The sequence below is a fragment of the Poeciliopsis prolifica genome, unplaced genomic scaffold (genome assembly GCF_027474105.1).
Source record: "Poeciliopsis prolifica strain line A6 unplaced genomic scaffold, Auburn_PproV2 SCAFFOLD019, whole genome shotgun sequence".
NCBI classification, from domain to species: Eukaryota; Metazoa; Chordata; class Actinopteri; order Cyprinodontiformes; family Poeciliidae; genus Poeciliopsis; species Poeciliopsis prolifica.
Window position 1 is genome coordinate 7593957 of NW_026562394.1, and position 17990 is coordinate 7611946.

Below are 17990 nucleotides of genomic sequence, written 5' to 3' on the forward strand. Positions count from 1 at the left end.
AAAGGGCGATTATTTGCAAATGTCAGGAATGCATTAAGTAGATTTGTTTCAAGCTGTGGCGTAATCAGTTCCTTTCTGGATTCGGATGGTTCTCCATTGTTGTTTGGATGTTTCTTCCAAGCACCAAGCGCCCGCTCTGCCATTGGGTTTCTCAGCGCACGGCGAGGCGGTTAACTCGTTCACGGTCGCCTCGCTTGAGCTGCGATGAAAAGTCTCGACACTGTGCAGTGAGATCAATACGCGGCGCAGCTCTCTGTGCTTCAGTCAGAAAAACAAAAGTAAAGCCACTAATACGTGACAACTAGAACAATTAGCAGAGATTTCCAGGAGATTTTTTACGTCCTCCTGCTGAACTGGAGGCTTTCCAGAGGGATTTCTTTTTCTGTTGATGCAAAGATAAATGCTGTGTGTTTGTGGGCCTGCTGTTTTTGAAAGTGACTCTAGTTTCTTAGAAAACGTAACCACAAGATCCTGTTTGAGTCTCATGCCAGGCTGTGAGAAAAGGTCACAGTCAGAGGATGTGTTGAGCTTCACATATGTGGGGGAAGGTCACGGCGCTGCAGGCCTCCACCCATTTGGACCTGTGGTTCCAGTCAGAACGAGCAGAGAGCCTGTGACTTGGTCAGTTTGGGCAAATACTCATCTACAGAGGAAATGGTCATATTTCTTTCTTTCTGTCAGGCTAGCGCTCAGCTCTGATCGAGGCTAATAAACTTTAGCTTTAGCTGCAGATATGACCTCATTTATTGGCATCTTTTAAGATGTGTGAAAAAAACTTTTACTTTTTTTTTCATGCATGCAGTAAATCACAGCCTCTGTAGTTTTAGCAAAAATAGAAGGTGCACTTATCACCTTTCACACTCCATGTAAATATAATTGTAGCATTTTGTTTTCAAACTATAGCAGGGCTAATCAACCGATTACTCTAACAATTAACTGATTAATTAGATTTTTTAAACATTGGAACATTCTGGATATTTTTAATTTAAGCATGTCTTTCTAAAACAATGTTAGAATTACACTAAAAGTAATTCTAACATAAAACAATTCAAATCCTTTATCTTAAGTAAAAAATACTTTTGTTTTGCCAAAAAGGAAGCAAAGGATGAATCTGGAGCTGAAAAATTCTGACATCTGATTTTCTCACATTTTCGATGCTTGACTAACGTCATATGGATGGTGGTTGATGTATTAACTCTTTGTTTGGGTTAATAAGTGGATACCAAAAGGAGGATTTAATAGGATTTAAAACATTTTTCGCAGAATTTGAACCAGGTGCAGCTAAAACTTTGAGTAGTTTTAGGTTTTAGCTTAAGCAGCATTAATTTGCTCTTCCCGGAAAATAGCCTTTTTTGAGTCTATTTTCATTTAATCAATTACCAAATTATTTCAACAATCCGCTTGTTGAAATAATCATGATTAATCCAATTAATTGTTTCAGCTGTTTTTTTATGGTATATGTTTATAAATGAATCAGTTTCTAGAAACGTCTAATTAGGAATCCTTTACTTCCTGGTTTCCTGCAGCAGAAATTTAATCTCAGACAGATGCCCGTTTCTTTTCCCCACTGCCTCCATAATTTACCGAGCAACAGGTTAAAAAAAATCATCAGGGCTCATTGTTGGAGAGCAGCAGTGGAGAGTGGCATCTCAGGGTCACAGAGGTCACATTCAAACATACTAAGCATGCCCACTGGCTGTTTGGGATGCGTGGGTAGAGTCTTTTTCTGTCCTGCTGTCCAGCTGCAAACATTTGGACAGATGAGAATCAGACTGAGCGTCTCGTCGACAAACACCCAGGAGGAAACCGAGGGGTGGATATGTGGCTGCTTGCCCACCTTGTGGAGGATCTGGGATGCAGCCGATCTGCTTCTGTGCATGACATCATGAATCCTCTGAAATCATTTCAGAAAACCACGAATGTGTCCTCACAGAGGGAATGATTAGGATTATGTTTTTGTGGGATTTTGTTCTCTGTTTGCACATGGGTGGCGTTGATCGATGCTGCACTTTCTCTTCTTTCTGCCAACAAATTCACGGAAGTTCAAATTCAACGCTAATCAGCATTTTGGGATCTGGGAGCCACATAGATTTATTTGTTCCACATAGGATTTGTTCTCAGACTCTTGGGCCACATAATTAGCAGGCAGGTGAAAGAGGAAGCTTTGGGCCCTTCCTGTCCGGTTCCAGGTGGTTCAGTTAGGACTCCAGCTTATATGGGTCACGATTGTCTGCCACAGACAAAGTCGATGCCAGTTGTTATTACAATCCCTTTGTAGGCAGGAGTCGTCAACCGACTGCCTAATTAAAGTGAAACGGCATCCGGGTGCTATTGTGAGCATTATGGGAGATTATTTGATGGTTTATTGTAGCTGAGAGGATAATATTTCTGTGTGGTTGTAGCTGGACTGAAAGCCTGATGTCATTCTTTGCTTTTTTCTCTGAAATCGATAAGAGGGGGAGTTTGTGTAATCATCGCAAGGAGAGGGCTGTTAGTTGTGTTGCCTATTATGTTTTCAATATTAGGTTAGGCTCTCATTGCTCATCTATAAAAGGGAAACGTCAGTCGCTGTGGTCTCGACTCAGGCGTGTTTACGGATTTGTGGTTTGGTGTCGCCACGTGTTTTCTACACGTGACGACGTCTCTGATGGCTGAGAATGTTTCAGAGAAATGTAAAGAAACATGGTGTGTCTGTGTTGTACATTTGAACATCTTAAATTTTTCTTAAACATGGTTTTTTCTTTCATTAACATTGTTACGACTCGTCTAGGGTTATAACATGAAGGATCGATCCTCTTCAGATCCCAAGCAGCCGACACACACGAAGTTGAGCGTTTTATGTTCATTTTAAAAAAATGTGTTTTTGATGAAGATGTTACAAGTGGAGCATATGGCTTCAGAGTGAGCTAATGCCAAAACCAACAACCAAAAGGAAACTATGTTATCTGAATATTAACCAAAACTTGGCCAATTGAAAGTAGATAAACCAAATGACAAAAACTCCCCAGTTAAGAAAAACATAATAAAACTAAGCAAACATAAACGGGAGCTCACTCCTGCAAACTCCAGTACTACGACAAGTTGTTGGCTAACAATGTGGACGGACGGCAGGAAGTCCGCGTTCTTCTGGGAACCAATCAGAGACGAGCGCCTGCACAACATGCACATTTTGGAGTCTTACTGAGAAACTTTTAGCCTCTTATGGTGGATGTTTTACCCATTTTAATTTATTTTTTAACACATCAGTCGTGATCAGCAAAATTTGTCTTTTTTGACCAAATAAATACATTTTTAAAAAGTACAGTAAATATTATAGTTTTGGCTGTCATTCATTTGTAGAAATAAGTTTTCACTTTGACACTAAAAGTTATCTTTTTGCTTTTTGTTTGACAAGAAAAATTGTTGATCATGACTGACTTGTAAAATTAGTAAACTATCTAAATGAGTGAATTAGGGTAATTCTGACCGTATATCTACCCTAAAATGTCACAATCAGAAGCTGTTAATGTGTTTATACATGATGTTGCGTCTTTAAAGTGTTATAATCAGAATTTTATAATTTTAAAAAAGCCTCATCAAATCAGATTGAACTGCAGGGTTTGTATTTTCATCTAGGTGTTTTTAGTTCATAAAAAGCTTCATGTTGTTTTTCTTCACACCCCAGATTTACCTTAGATAAAGTAACTCAACATCATATTGAGCAACATTGCTCTATAAATCAGAAACTTTGATGAAGTTAAGCCTTTCATCAGCTTAGATAATCTTTTGACTTTTGTTTCCAGCTGCAAACATCTTTCTTTTGGTTTTTGATTTTCTTTGGAAAAATTGGCCTTAAACTGATTTTATGATGAACATAATCCCAAATTATGTTCAACTGCTTTGATTTTATAAAAATTATTTTAAATAAATATAAATCTCTCCAATAGGATTGTTTTTTTCCAGCATTCTGTTTGATCGCTAATTAATTATTACACAATAACTCACGGCTAAACTTAGCCAGTCGGATCCTGCCCATGAGTCCACGGTTCCAGAGCATGCCATCACCATGGAGAAGACATCTTGGACCCCTGGGGGACCCGGCGTTTCACAGAGCAACATGTTTATCCACCATCTGCCTCCGTACCCTAAAAACACGAGGCTGCTGGAAGCAGGTGAAGGCCGGAGCTGAGCTCTCAGGGGACGGCGAGACGTGAGCCCAGACCGGCTCCGTCACCTCGATCGTCAGATTCTGGGAAGCACAGATCGATTAGCGAAGGGCCTTAAAAGCAGCCTCTGATTGTCTCTGCCTTGTGGGAGAGACCCCAACGACCTCTCACAGGAAATTAGTATTCACAAGGGATCCTGTGCACGTCAGCTTTGCACTAAATACATGAAGCACGCAGAACTGTTGCTCTGCAAGACGGGGCAGATTGTAAGACGTGTCCTTGAAGGATTGTGTGAAAAAACTTCTCAAGGCCATTATTTTTTGTCATTTATAAGTTCAACTCTTCCTCTTTCTTTTTCTTGAACGAAAATGTATTTTGACCGCACACACCTGGAGAGTTTACTGTCATTTGTTTGACTTCGTTGTTAGAAATGTTTTCTATAGTGTGATGAGTTGGAAGCTGTAAGCAGAGCACATTTAGACATGTCACCATTCGATGATGCGTCTATTTGTAGCCGTGATTTGGGGCTGAATTTTGTCTAGATCAGGTTGGTCAAACTGTCGGTCCGCGACCCAAACACAGCCCACCGAGGCCATTTCTGTGGCCGTCGAGACTTTAACAACTTTGGGTTCCCAGGGTCAGTTGTCATTTTTTCTAATTCATGCAAGCCTTGATCAAACTGCATCTGAATTAGGAATGTAGTTCATGTGAGTTCTCCATTTTGTTTCCTGCTGGTTTTCAGAGGGTCTGTGGAAGGAAGAGAGAAAAATCGATTAAGCTATTGGTTATTCTGACGATTAATCGGGTAAAAAAAATGGATCGATAGAGATTTTTCATGTTCCCACTTTCACTGTTTTTAATAATATATTAAACATGGCAATAAAAAATAATTCAGTTCTTGTTTAAAGTAAGAAAAAAAACATTGTACTGCCTAATCCAGTAACTCGGCGTTCCCCTTGGAAATCTGAGCTGGTGGAGTTAAAACTCTTACATTTGAAAAGTGTGGAGTAAAACATATATACCGACAAAAAAATATTTTTTTATCTTAAATATTAAATTTGTGGGTTTTTTGTACAGTTTTGAGTTAATTTACATAACTGCTCTGAATATGTTGGGGGTTTTTTGTTTGTTTTTTTTTAGCAAATGACCTTTTTTTTTTAAGTCTGTATGTTCCAGTTACTGATCAATAATTTTCTGAATTAGCTGACAAGTATTTAAATAACTGATTAATCACAATTAATCCACTTAATCATTTAAGCCACATTCTTGGAGCCAAAATTTCAAAACTGATTGTCACAGACGTGTTGAATGTTTAACGGGTCTCAGTGCTAAACTGGAAGGTCAAACAGTAACCAAGATGTCAACTTGTAATTCTAAAGATTTATTTAGTTTTTTGTCATCGTTTAGAGACAGAAGCTTTCCTGAACATTTGCCGATTTGGGAACACAGTCGAGCCTTGCGCTGTATATTTATCATGCTCTTTGATGTCTTAATTTAGGACAGCTCTGGACACTTTATACATTTTTTTTCTCTCAATTAACCATAGAAGCCAAACAAAAATAAATGTGCTGTTTGCTCAAGATGGGAACAATGAGAAAAGCCTCTGAACATTCAGCTCAGCTGGGCCTGAAAGAGCAGAGCCTATCCGGCCTCATCTGGGAAACACACACACACACACACACACACACACACACACCAACACACACACACATACACACACACACACACACACAGGCTCACACAAAAGCCATTGAAGAAGCGGAACGGACCGCCGGGAGAGTGGGGTGTGGGGGTCAGACATCGAGGACAGGAAGAGGATAGAAGTTCAAAGAGTAGACATTACAGTTCTAATAACGAAGGAGGAACTTTTAAAGCTGCAGCTTTACTCTACATTCATCTGTTCATCAGGGTTTTTTATTCCGTTTCCTTGAAACATGACAGTCAAACTTTGTTTCTCCCCCAAAAACCACAAAGGAGCCAAGAATCTCAATCATAAATCCAAATGATGTCATGTTGAAACTGTCTGAACTACAAGAAAACATATGGAGCTTTTTTTTTTTTACTTCAGAGTTGTGTGAAAAAGGTGATGCAATGCTAAAACCCAGAGTTAAATAGACTTTACGTAACACAGGAAGGGCCTGGTGAGAAGCCTCATTTGGAGAATGTTGACATTTTGTTAGAATGTTCTCTTTGTCTCGTTTTAAGCAGATGAGGCGATGCAATATTTAGAAAGGTCAGTGGAATCCAAGATGTTCACGAAACTCCTTAAAAGTTTGGAGTCATTTGGCTGAGAAAATGAGGAAGTTTGCCCTTTCGTTTTGATTTCTGCTCCAACTACCAAAACTCTACACATTGATCACATTTTGTGTTGCAGCACAACAAGATTTTTCTCAGGTTTTCATCCTACATACTCTCTGCATCAGTCCAGATGGCAGGTTAAATAGACACAGTGTTAGTGTTTTTCTTTATTTTACTATTGGAGTAAAAAATTAGGAAAAATGTTAGTTTTTTTGAGGAGGGAAGGAAAACGGCGCTAGAGGCTCTTATGGTTCGGCAAAAGTTGACAAGAATCAGGCTCAGCCACTGCAAGATGTTCCCAGAAAATATTCAGTATTTGTGGTCTGTCTTCTTCAGTCCCAGGAACGTTAGACTGCTGCCCACATCTCCAACTGAACAACCACAGATCACCAGTCATGACGAGCAGAGATGATCTTTGGCACTGGAAGATTTCAGCCAACACAGCTTCATTGACACTAAATATTTTTTGCACCGAACTTACTTTCCTGAAGCTGTTCTGCGCTGGTCAGTTTGGTTCGTTCCTGCTGTGCATTTAGTTTGCAGACTGTGAGAGGGGAGTCTGGCTGCTTCAGCTTCTGTGACCTTGGGGCACAGATCACTGGCCCCCACAACAACAGGAGTCCAGAATGCAATGAGAAGAAGTTGTGAAATGAAACCGTTTATTTTAGATTTGCTCATTGCAGTTGGGACTTAAAAGGCCGAGTCCAAACCGGTAGAGAGTCATGTGATTCCTCTGTACAAATTCTTTTTTTCATAATCAAGTCCTGCACAACATCTCCAATAGGAGCTTTTACAACAAACACATAAGTACCGTCCAGCTTTTTTCAAATGCACCATGAAAAAGGTATCCATCCCATCCCTCCCTGCTTGCATCCTTTTTTTGTTGTTTTCACAGAATGCATGTTGCAAAGTAATTTTCTTCTTACTTCTCCTGTGAGGAAAAAGTTCAGTGTTGCAACAGTGACATTGTTGACATTGGAGTGTCAAGTGGCTTTAAAGCATGACGGCAGTAGTTGGCTGGTCATGAGACCAGTGGCATCTACTGGCCTTATACACACACACACAGAGGCTAAACCTCTGAGTGCGTGTGTGTGTGTGGGTGTGTGTGTGGTGAAGGTCAAACCTCCTCATGAATGTTATTTTAAAAATATCTACAGCACTCGGTAGATAAAGACCACACAAGATATAACCACGTGTTGCTTCTCCACAACTAGTTCCCTGCAATAAACTGCAAGGATCCAATGTGGAAATGATGGGAAGAAAATCTAAAATTTATTTCAGTTTTATGTATAAACTATGGGCTTGTCTCTGTCTTTGTAAAGCAGAGGTTGTTTTGCATTTAATAAAAGACAAGCAAAGGAATAAAGACTGAAAAATACCTGAAAGGTGTTTAAAGTGAGCTGCTGCTGCACTGCAAAGACAAAAGGCTGCCAGTTTGTTTCACTTCTAACAAGATATTCTGCCGTGTTATTAGAAGAGAAAAAAGTGGAACTAGTACTGCTTTATTAATACTAAGAAATTGACTTTAAATAAGCTCCCACTTGTTGCTGAAAAGTTACTTGTAAGTTAGTTTTGTCTTATTCCAGATAAGATATTAGTACAAGAAAGCAAAACTATTTGGTGATATTTAGTGTTTTTGTGGTGCATCTGCTGCATCTTAGGGCAATGGCATTCTCTCAATACTCTCAAAAGGTAAGTTGAGGTTATGCTAATTCGTCACAATCACATTTTTAATTGAGTGGCAAATAATCCGTGAATCAAACAAACTCCTGGTTGTCGTGACGGCCCTGCAGTAGAAGTGATTTTAGCCAGAGCAAGTTTATTTGGCTTTGCTTGGTTGCCTGCAGTGAACAGTGCCGTCACTCTGCTGCAGTGCCTCATTGTTCTGCTGCTGCTGCAGAGACTGGAGTCGACATGCTCTTCTCTTCAAGACTAAGGTTCTCATCCATAGTTCTGAGGCAGAGAAAGGGAACTAGTTCCCTCAGGTCTGAGTTGTTCTTCTAGAGCAAGTGAATACTGGACAATAATGCCTCGTTGGCAGTAATGTGGACACTGCTGCCGCCTGCAGTGGTGAAGAGCTTCACCTTTGGTCTGGATCAGGAGTGAAAGAACAAGCTGTTCGATAGAAGCTTCCTCTCTCGCCGTGCTCAGAAAAAGAAATTATTCAAGTGGAGCTGCTGGTGCAGCTCATTGAAAGGAGTCAGATGACTTGGTTTGGCAATAGAAGAATTAATTACACTGTGCCATAAAACGGTATTTTTGTCTAGTTTCTGGAACACTTGAAACAAGACAAAACCAATTTACAAGAACCTTTTTCTGCAATGTGAAGGAGCTTGTTTTAAGTCAATAATTCATTATGTTGATGAAAAAGCATTGGCTCCACTGACGGGTTATTTCACATATACATCAGGGGAAATGTATATGTGAAATAATCTCAGTACTTTCTTAAAAATATTAAAGAATATTGACTTGAAACAAGCTCCTTTATCTTCCTTAATTCAAGCTTACTAGGATATTTGGACTTTAAACTTGTAAGGTTTTGGGAAGAATCATAGACATTACATTTGTCTCCAGTACGTTTCGAAATGAGAGAATTATTTAAAGCAGAGGCAACGCAGCAAAACTCACTCATTCATTTTCCTTCCTGTTTGCAGGATAACAGGAAGGCTCATGTCTGTCTCCAGCACTGGGAGCTTTTTGAATAGGTCCATCACACTCATGTGTTTTTATTTTTTCTACATGACTTCATAAATTTATGATCAGCTGATGAGAGATTACATTGTTGGGTTATATAATTTTATGTTAAAGCCACTGGACTTTTATCATTATTTTATTTCTTAATACCTTTGATCTGTAATTTAATTGTGCAATGAACTAAGTAAAATATTTAAAAGTAAAGTCATCTGTGAATCCTTAGTGCTTTTTTTAAAACTTCACTGAACTGTAACTTTTAAAAGAGAAAGTTGTGTAGAGCTCAGCTGTCCATGTGCTGACATGCTGAATCAGGCTCAGTCCAACAAAATGTTCTGGCCTCCCTGAAAGCGTCGGCTCTGGCTTTATTGTGCTGGGCGAGACGCTTCCTGTCGCTTGATGCTGTGTTTGCTTTTCTGATCCCACTCCCAGAGACCTGTTGTTGTCCTCTGCTGTTTTAGCGTCCTCGTCTCTCTCCCCCTCCGTCCCCATGTCGACTCCGACAGTCTGCGCCGACCTCTTCCCCGAATTCAAACATACCTACGATTACGATTGGCTCTCGCCAGACCCGCTGACACCTGGAAAGCCTGTCTCACATTGTCCTCAGAAGCCCCCGATCTGGAGACTATTTCTGTCTGCTTTGGGCTTGGAGTGTGACTGACCCCCTGCTGTTTTCCCCAGTGTGATGTGTGAGTTTATGCATGCTTCACCCACGCTCGGCGCTGCTGAACCAGCTGTGAGAGGGACAGGAATGTGACATCACTGCCCAGGTCTGTCCTTCAGCTGCGGACCTGAACTCACTGAGCACATTTCCAACACGAAAGCACAGTCCATAAAGTGATGATGCTGATGTCACCATGATAACACCCACATACTGATATTAATGCTGTTAATCATTGGGGGAATTGGCACTATCTGATTTGGCGCAGTACTTTCTATTTGAATTCATAGATGCACCGGATAACATGGAACATGCTTTCAAACTGGATTACAACAGTAATAATGACTTTGTTACATTCTGTATCGATCACAAATTACAGCTTGACCTGAAGTAAGGCTGAGGCAGCTTTACTCAGAAGAAACAACAAATATTAACATCTGGCACTAAAAGCCAACATAAAGCCAATATAAAACATGATCTGTCTTAGATAATCAGACTTTAGTCTGGTCAGTTCTGCCTGGGTTAAACTCCTTTCATAATGAGATGTTTAAGGACCTCTTGTTCAAATAATTTGCTGCTGGCCACGCCCCCTGATTCGATGCCAAAATGGCTGCAAACACAAGCGCAGTTATGCAGCTGTGAATCTTTGAAAAGCATCAGCAGTTCCTCCTGCGCAGCCAACAAGAATGCAGCAATTGGTAAGTCAACAACAAAACACTTATGTTTCCCAGCAGCCATTGAACAGCCAGCGGGTAAAACCAGCTGACCAAAGGTTCTGGAGCTCTGCTTGGGTTGCTAGGTAATGGCGCTGTGGGAATCAGGTGGTTTTAGAAATGGCTTGTTTTCTGGACACCGGAAAATATCAACATAATACCAAAAAAAAAGAAAAAACAGCTGAATGGGTTGTTTAGGCGCTTGGGAGACTTTTAAAAGCAGAAGAAATCCAAAAGAAAATACAAAAATGCTAGTTTTTAATAATCAAGGATTTTAAATATTTTTATTAAGTCATTTTTAAACTTTCATTCTCTGTCTTTGTGAACATTGCTGTTTCTTACCCGTGAAAGGTGCTTTACTCATTTCCTAAAGTTAGCCAAAGATATAGTTACACATCAGCGACTTGCGGTGATCACGTCATCAGTACTATCATATGTTCCACTTCCTTCCACTGAATTTCCCTCCTCACCTTGAGAGTGCGTCTGCTTTAATGACTTCGCTAACAGGCATCCAGACAAATGAAGGCAGCCAGAAATGCCCCCGTTTGTCTACAATTCCTCAGAGCTCAAGGGATATTCATTATTGCGGTGGCCGGGTTATTTAACATTTTTGTCCTCGGGTCTCAGAGTTGTGCTGTTTTTCCATCCTGTCGGGCAGTTAATTGCATTCACCTGGCGCCGCATGTATGGATCAGTCACTGATTAGATTTGCAGAATGAAAATCCGCAGCGCTCCTGTCCGCAGGGCCAGGGTTGAAGACCACTGGCCGGGAGCAACGGTAAACAAACACGAGGCAGCGCGGCACGTCGGCAGCATCTCTCTGGAGTTAATTCTCTGTGTGCAAGATGCAACAGATGAACTCTGAGATATTTATTGTGCTCCAAAAACATATCTTCTGGTACAGCAAGTCCAACCTTATTGTTTCGTTCTGTTTTTTGAGTTGTGAAAACAAGGCTCTTGTTTCTTGTGTGGGGAAACAAATCTTGGCGCCCAGGTCGGGTTGGGCCCAACATCTCCAAAGCAGGTTCAGTAGAATTTAGATTTGGTTGTGCAGCACTTTTTTCCTGACTTTTCTGCCACAGACTTGACTTGTAGGTTTTCGTTAGTGCTTAGAGTGACATGCGGACACCATAAACCCGAGATGTTATGTTTGGCGACGAAGCTGTTTCTGGAATGTGAGGAGGAGAGCCTCCTCAACTGCGAGGCTGGTTCCCAAAAGCTCATGAGAGGCATGGAACAGGAAGACCCCGTAAATAACTTATCTGTTCAACAGGGGAGTATGCAAACCTCCAAACAATGGCCCGCAGGAAGTCTTTCCTTCAAACTCGAGACTTTTCAGGCCCAGAATACACTGAATGCATCGTGTGCGAGGTGACATTTCTGTGCGAATCCCACAAACAAAAACAGAAGGAGCTGGACGTGCCGCTGTGCACGTTCCTCCCCCAGAGGGCAGATCAGAGACCTCGTCGACGGCAAATCTACGAAGATCCTCTTACCCGCCGCTGGTGGAAACACTAGCAGCCTTAAATGGAGTCTGGAAAACCCAGAGTGCGACATAATAGCATTAGATTTTAATTGTCGTGTTGTTTTCTGTGGTTCTTTGACTTAATGGGCTGTTCATATTGCCCGCTCACCCGCCCGAGTTATGGATGCTTTAAGGTCTCCATAATTACTGTCTGTGACTTCATCCTGTGATCTTGTGGTTTTCTCCTCTTTCTCCTGCTGGTAATTACTGATGAATAATAAATAAATACTTTCCTCTGTCAACAGAATATCGATGTGACCAACTTCAGCAGCAGCTGGAGCGATGGCCTGGCTTTCTGTGCCCTCCTGCACACGTACCTGCCTGCTCACATCCCTTACCAGGAGCTCATCAGTCAAGATAAGGTACAGGAAGCCTGCACAGGAGCCAACGCTGTGAAAAACACCCCCTGCTTCCAAAAAATAAAGGAACGCTTCCCTCAATGCAGGTCAGACGGGTCAAAAAGCAACACTATTTAGAGAACAGAGAAATGAAAAAACAATAAAAAGAAGCAATAAAGGAGGACACTGACTGAACAGCTGAAACTCTGTATGGGAAAACATTCGAGTTTCAAGGCAACAGCAGGTTGGCCTCCTTGTTTCACAATCAGTTATACAGTAGAGGGGTAAGCCTGCCGTCTGCACACATTTTAAAATTATTATTTTTTTACATATTAAGACTCACTATGTTCTGACAGTTTAATGTGAGACTGATGGTCTGTGAAAAAAAACTGAGCCCCTCCGCCATCTGCAGAATCAATCAAGTTGATATTTCAGCAACATGCAGTTCAAAATGCTTTACCTCATAAAAACACAAAAAATACAAAGTCAAAAAACACCAATTCAAGTTTCATCATTATACATCAAAATGTTTTACTGATTTGTAATGTTTCAAAAGTAACTCTAAGCAGGTGGGTTTTTTTCTCTTGATTCAGCTACACCTTTATAAAGAAACACATCTCCCCTGGTCAGACACAACCTATCAGAGCCAGGAGGAGGGTCTTAGCTCTGTCAATCATGTTTGTGTACATGTTGCTGAAGATTGACAGTTTTCTTACCATTACAAGAAAACTGTTCATTCTGATTCTTCATGATAACTAGCCTGAACATTCACAGGAGGCTCCTCTGTAGCTTAGCAGACAGTAGGAGTGTGGTGTGTGAGCAGTCTGTACACGAGGGTGATTGACCGTGCTAAGACCGGGAGAGGTGTATTTCTGCAGATAGCAGTGGGACCGCATGAGGAAGGTAGAAGAGCTCAATGTTTTCACAGATTCTTTTTCTGTCTTAATCTGATGATGCTATTAACAAATGTACAGAAAAATATTTTTTTATCGATGTTACCAACTGTATATCTAAGAGAATATCTTCATTCAACATCCTAATTACACAGTGGGAATGTTGACCATTTATCATTTGTGGAAGGTTTCCAATTTTCGTCATGTTAGAGCCACAAACTTCAACACTTTTCTGGGTTTTATGTGGGTGATCAACATACAGTTATGCGTCGTTATGACGTGGAAGTCAAAAAAATAGAGATCTGTAAAGTGTTGTGATCCATTCAGCCCTCATGCGTCTGTAATTTGTAGAACCACCTTTCTCTGCGGCGGCAGTGATTTGGATCACGTAGAGGTTCGCACGTAGGCCAGGCAATCAGTTTCGCTCTGATTCGATCAGAGCAACGTCTTCCTCATGTTTGCTGCGTCTGAAAACCTGGCCTGTGGCGAACTGCAAACTTATTTAGATTTTCTTTTTGCAGCTCTCTGACAAAGGCCATGTTTGAGGGTTTCATTATTAACAGCTGCCATGTCAGAAGCGACATTACCTGCTGATGTCTGCAGCTCCTCTGGAGATACCATGGGAACATTAGCCACTTCTTTAAGTAATATGTTCAGTCTAAATTAACACCAAATAAATCCAAATAAAATAGACCGTGTAGTCGGAATGCGGAATGGAACAACAAAAAGCTCAAACCGTTACAGAATCTGTGCACTTTGTCCTTTTTCTTTCATTTTAAGCGGCGTCTAAGGTTTCCTCAGTAAGTGGGTCAGTGTTTCATCAGCATGTAATCAGGGACTCGGCTCATCAAACCTCAGTGATTGGAAATCAATGCCTTTATTGAAAGGCGCGCTGAATGCATCCAGCCCCGTTTTCACCTCATCCTGCCCCCATCGTGCTGTCGGACAAGATGCGGTTTTAAAGTTTGAATTACAACCCAGTCAGTGAATTTCTACGAATTAAAGAATCAGAAAACATGTCGGTAAAAGGAGTTTATTATTTTTAATTAAGGCACGTGTTGCACAGGTTGACGAGTGTGGCATTTTTCACGTGTCGACCCTCCGTCCACACAAATCACTCGCACCTCCAACTAAGATGCCGAGATACTTCAGTGAGTCACAGCAGCTTCTGCAGCGTGACCAGCTCCTTGTCAGTTCGCATCAGGACACCAGAGCGTCTCTTACGTACTGAAGGTTGCGCCACACACTTTCTGACTACAAGCTTCACTTAGAAATCATTTCCTGTTTAGAGCATCCTCAGAGTCCATAAAAAGGTTTGCAGCTTTAATGATCTGATCTGCTTCTTGTGTTTTTCACTTCCTTTCTCCGCCTTGTTTTGTACTGGATGATTTTGCACCTGCGAAAATGTGCACAAAGAAAAAAGTGCATGTTGGGCCTCTTTAGCTTGCAAGAAATGAACTGCCTGAAAACAATATTCAGGCAGTGGGATATGGAGCAATGGGAGAAAATTAAAGTATGGAAATAAACTTGTATGAGAATAAAGTCAAAATAACACAAAAATAAAGTCAGCATTATGACTGTATTGAATATGTTTTCATTTTAATATTATATCACAGTATTATAACTTTAATCTCGTAACACTTTGACGTTATTCTGACAATATTCTGACTTTATTCTCATACTTTGTTTTTGTGTTTTTCTCAGTACGGCCATAATATTCCATCATAGTGGTACGAGTGAGAGTGACTAAAGTGGAAATTGTCTGCTTATGCACACCACATTATGAGCCGAGTGGGAAATAACATTTTTGATTTACATTTGATATCATCACAGACTTGTCTAATGGAGTTGCATCCATTTCATGGGTCTTTTATATTAGCCGTGCCGCGTTCTAAGAAAGGATGATGATGAATCATGAATGTTTGTGTAGTCATGCTTTACGTGATGCTGACAGATCTGTAATACAGACAAGCTGCTGGTAAACAGTGACGCTGCAGACAATATGCTGCCTCCCTCCGTCACTTTGCTCTCACATCGCGGCGATAGATAAACACCTTCGACCAGACCTGACATGTTCCACCTGACGAATTAGTCGCGTGAAGGTGGGAGCGTACGGCCGAGTCGGCGTGAATGTGTGACATGGAGCTGATGACGGAGACGCTGCACGGCCCATCTCTCTGAATAATTCAATAGACGTGTGTTGCCTTTAATAACGCGTTCTGAGTGACTTTCCCTGAGGCCCAAACACCCAGTCTGCTCCCGGTGTAATCCATCCTCCCAATAATCCCATTACTAACCTCCTTCACCTTTTGTCATAGATACTTTTAGGAAGATAACACGGTGGGTCTGCTTAGATTTTAGGTAAAAAGGTTTCTGGGATTTGTACCTGGGTGTGTGTGTATATATATATATATATATATATATATATATATATATATATATATATATATATATATATATATATATATATCCCATTGCTCCATATCCCACTGAATTTATATACATTTTTTCTAACTGTACATGTAGGAAGCCCTGAGGAAAGTTGTCTGAGAACAGCTTGAAGACCTAACAGACAGGGAACCTACATGGAGATTTAAGTGTTCTTCAACAAGCCAAATCTGCATTTATTTCATCACAGTGATGAATAGTAAAAAAGTCACTTACAAAAACAAACATTTCATCAACATTTCTGACATTTTTTTCATTTCCGACTCGCATTTTCTTGTAATAACTGTCAGCAGAATAGCGGGGAGGGGGGGTTATATACTAGCGACACACTCTTATTGTGTAAAGTATAGTAGCAGTAAAGAAGCACCTCAAAGCCTCACTCTTTTTACCACAGAATAAGTCTGTTTATTTTTGAGTTTTTAGCTGTGTAATTGTAATGCAGCTGCTTTAAAGTCATTCCAGGGACACAGTTACACATCTCAAACTCTAAATGTCCATTGACAGTTCCAATAAAGGCAAAGGTGTTTATATGTTTGATTAATTTAAGCTTAAAGTAATCTTTTGATCTTATTTCGTCTGACCAGAAGTGACAACAATGAAATTGTCAGTAGTTTTAAGAACGGATTTGATTGGTGTGCTGCAAATAAAGATTTTTTTTTTTTTTTTTTTTTTTTTTTTTTTGAGAAGTCTATAGATGATTTTCAGCATGTCCTGTTTTTGTCATGTTTGAATTTTTTTTTTCCACAATTGTGGTGCATTGGTATTTTTATTTCTCTTTTTCTACTCCTATCAGAAACGAATTAATCTTAATCGGTCACAAAAACATCTAATTTTGCCATAAGAAGTTGCTTTGAGTTATTGCTACAAATCTGTTGAAGGGAAGTGAAAAAAACCTGCTCATTTGGTCCAAACACTGACAAAAAAAATGTCTGTTGTTGTGTTTAGGGGTACAAAAAATGAAATTGTGGGGGGCAGGTATTATTTGCCGTTTCTTTGCTTCAACTTATGATTTATAAAACGAGGTGTTTTCTTAGCTAGAACACTTTATGTTCACAAACAACACCTTCTTTGTGTCTGACTGCTAACTCACTGAGTTTTCTGTCCCTGCCATGTCATAAACTGTGTTGTTGACCATTAGCATTGATTTCCTGTCAAAACATTTCATTATCCCGGGTCAAAACTGCTCCCTGCCTCCACTTTTGTGAATCTAACCCACTTTTCCTACACGTATTATATTTCATACATTTAAGGCTCTTAGGGGATTCTGGCTCTGAAACTTAAGCCTTTAGTAACCCCATTTACATTCGATCTGACATTTGCACATTCATTTTATTACCTTTGTCAGAAACACGCAGGAAAACGTAATGCACCAAGACGGTCGCATAAACAAGCAGAGTCTTATGCTGGTTTTAAGCCCATGTGATGGGAGATTGTACTGTTTATTGGTGCGTCTGTGAGCTTATTATTGGTGCTGAGCGAACCTCCCGGTCTGATGTTCATGTCTTCTGAAAACCCGACGGTTTGTTTGTTTTGGTTCAGGTCCGGAATCTGACTCTAGCCTTCCAGGCCGCAGAGAGCATTGGCATCAAAACGTCTCTGGTGAGCAGAGCTGCCGCACACACACACACACACACACGCACACGCACACACACACGCACACGCACACACACACACACACACACACACACACACACACACGCACACGCACACACACACACACACTCTTAGACTCTTTACAAATTGGAAATACTACACTTTGATTTTCTTAGATTTTATAGCAACTGTAATTTACCCAAAGGACATTTTTTCCCAAATTTGTAAAGATTTTCCATTACTTACTGCCGAGGATCTTAAATCCATATTTCTGTTGTGTTGCCTCGGTTGTAGTGAGAAAAATAACTAATTGGAAAACCCTTGCCTGACTGAGTAAAAGTCACCCACACTACACTGTTTACACTTGAAGAGAGCTTCTAGTGTGTTTTGTGTAAACAGTCCGGTTCAAGTTTACTCCACAGTGAGCTTGAGCCAACATTTCTGCTCAGTCATGGATGTTACTGTAAAACTGAAACCTGTTTTTCTATGTAAACTGTGTCTTAGTATCATCATGCAGACAGTCAAAGTTTCAGATTCTTCTTGTTTTTCCTGTTATGCTTAACATACTTTTCATCGACAGTTATGGGATGGATGCTTTTTATAACTAGCGCAGGATAAAAACATCTTACTGTAAACAGGTAGCAAAATGTGCTAATTCCAGCTTTTAACTCTTGTTTTGAAACCG

General features: G+C 40.4%; 1 protein-coding gene across 3 annotated transcripts in view; it reads left to right on the forward strand.

Moving 5' to 3' along the window:
• Window positions 1–17990, forward strand: part of specc1 (sperm antigen with calponin homology and coiled-coil domains 1) — an 81263-nt gene that overhangs the window by 57677 nt on the left and 5596 nt on the right. For all 3 annotated transcript variants that reach the window (XM_055043502.1, XM_055043503.1, XM_055043504.1), the window contains 2 exons: window positions 12279–12395; window positions 17252–17311. In XM_055043502.1, coding sequence (XP_054899477.1) covers window positions 12279–12395; window positions 17252–17311 — 177 coding nt within the window. The remainder of the gene's footprint in view (window positions 1–12278; window positions 12396–17251; window positions 17312–17990) is intronic.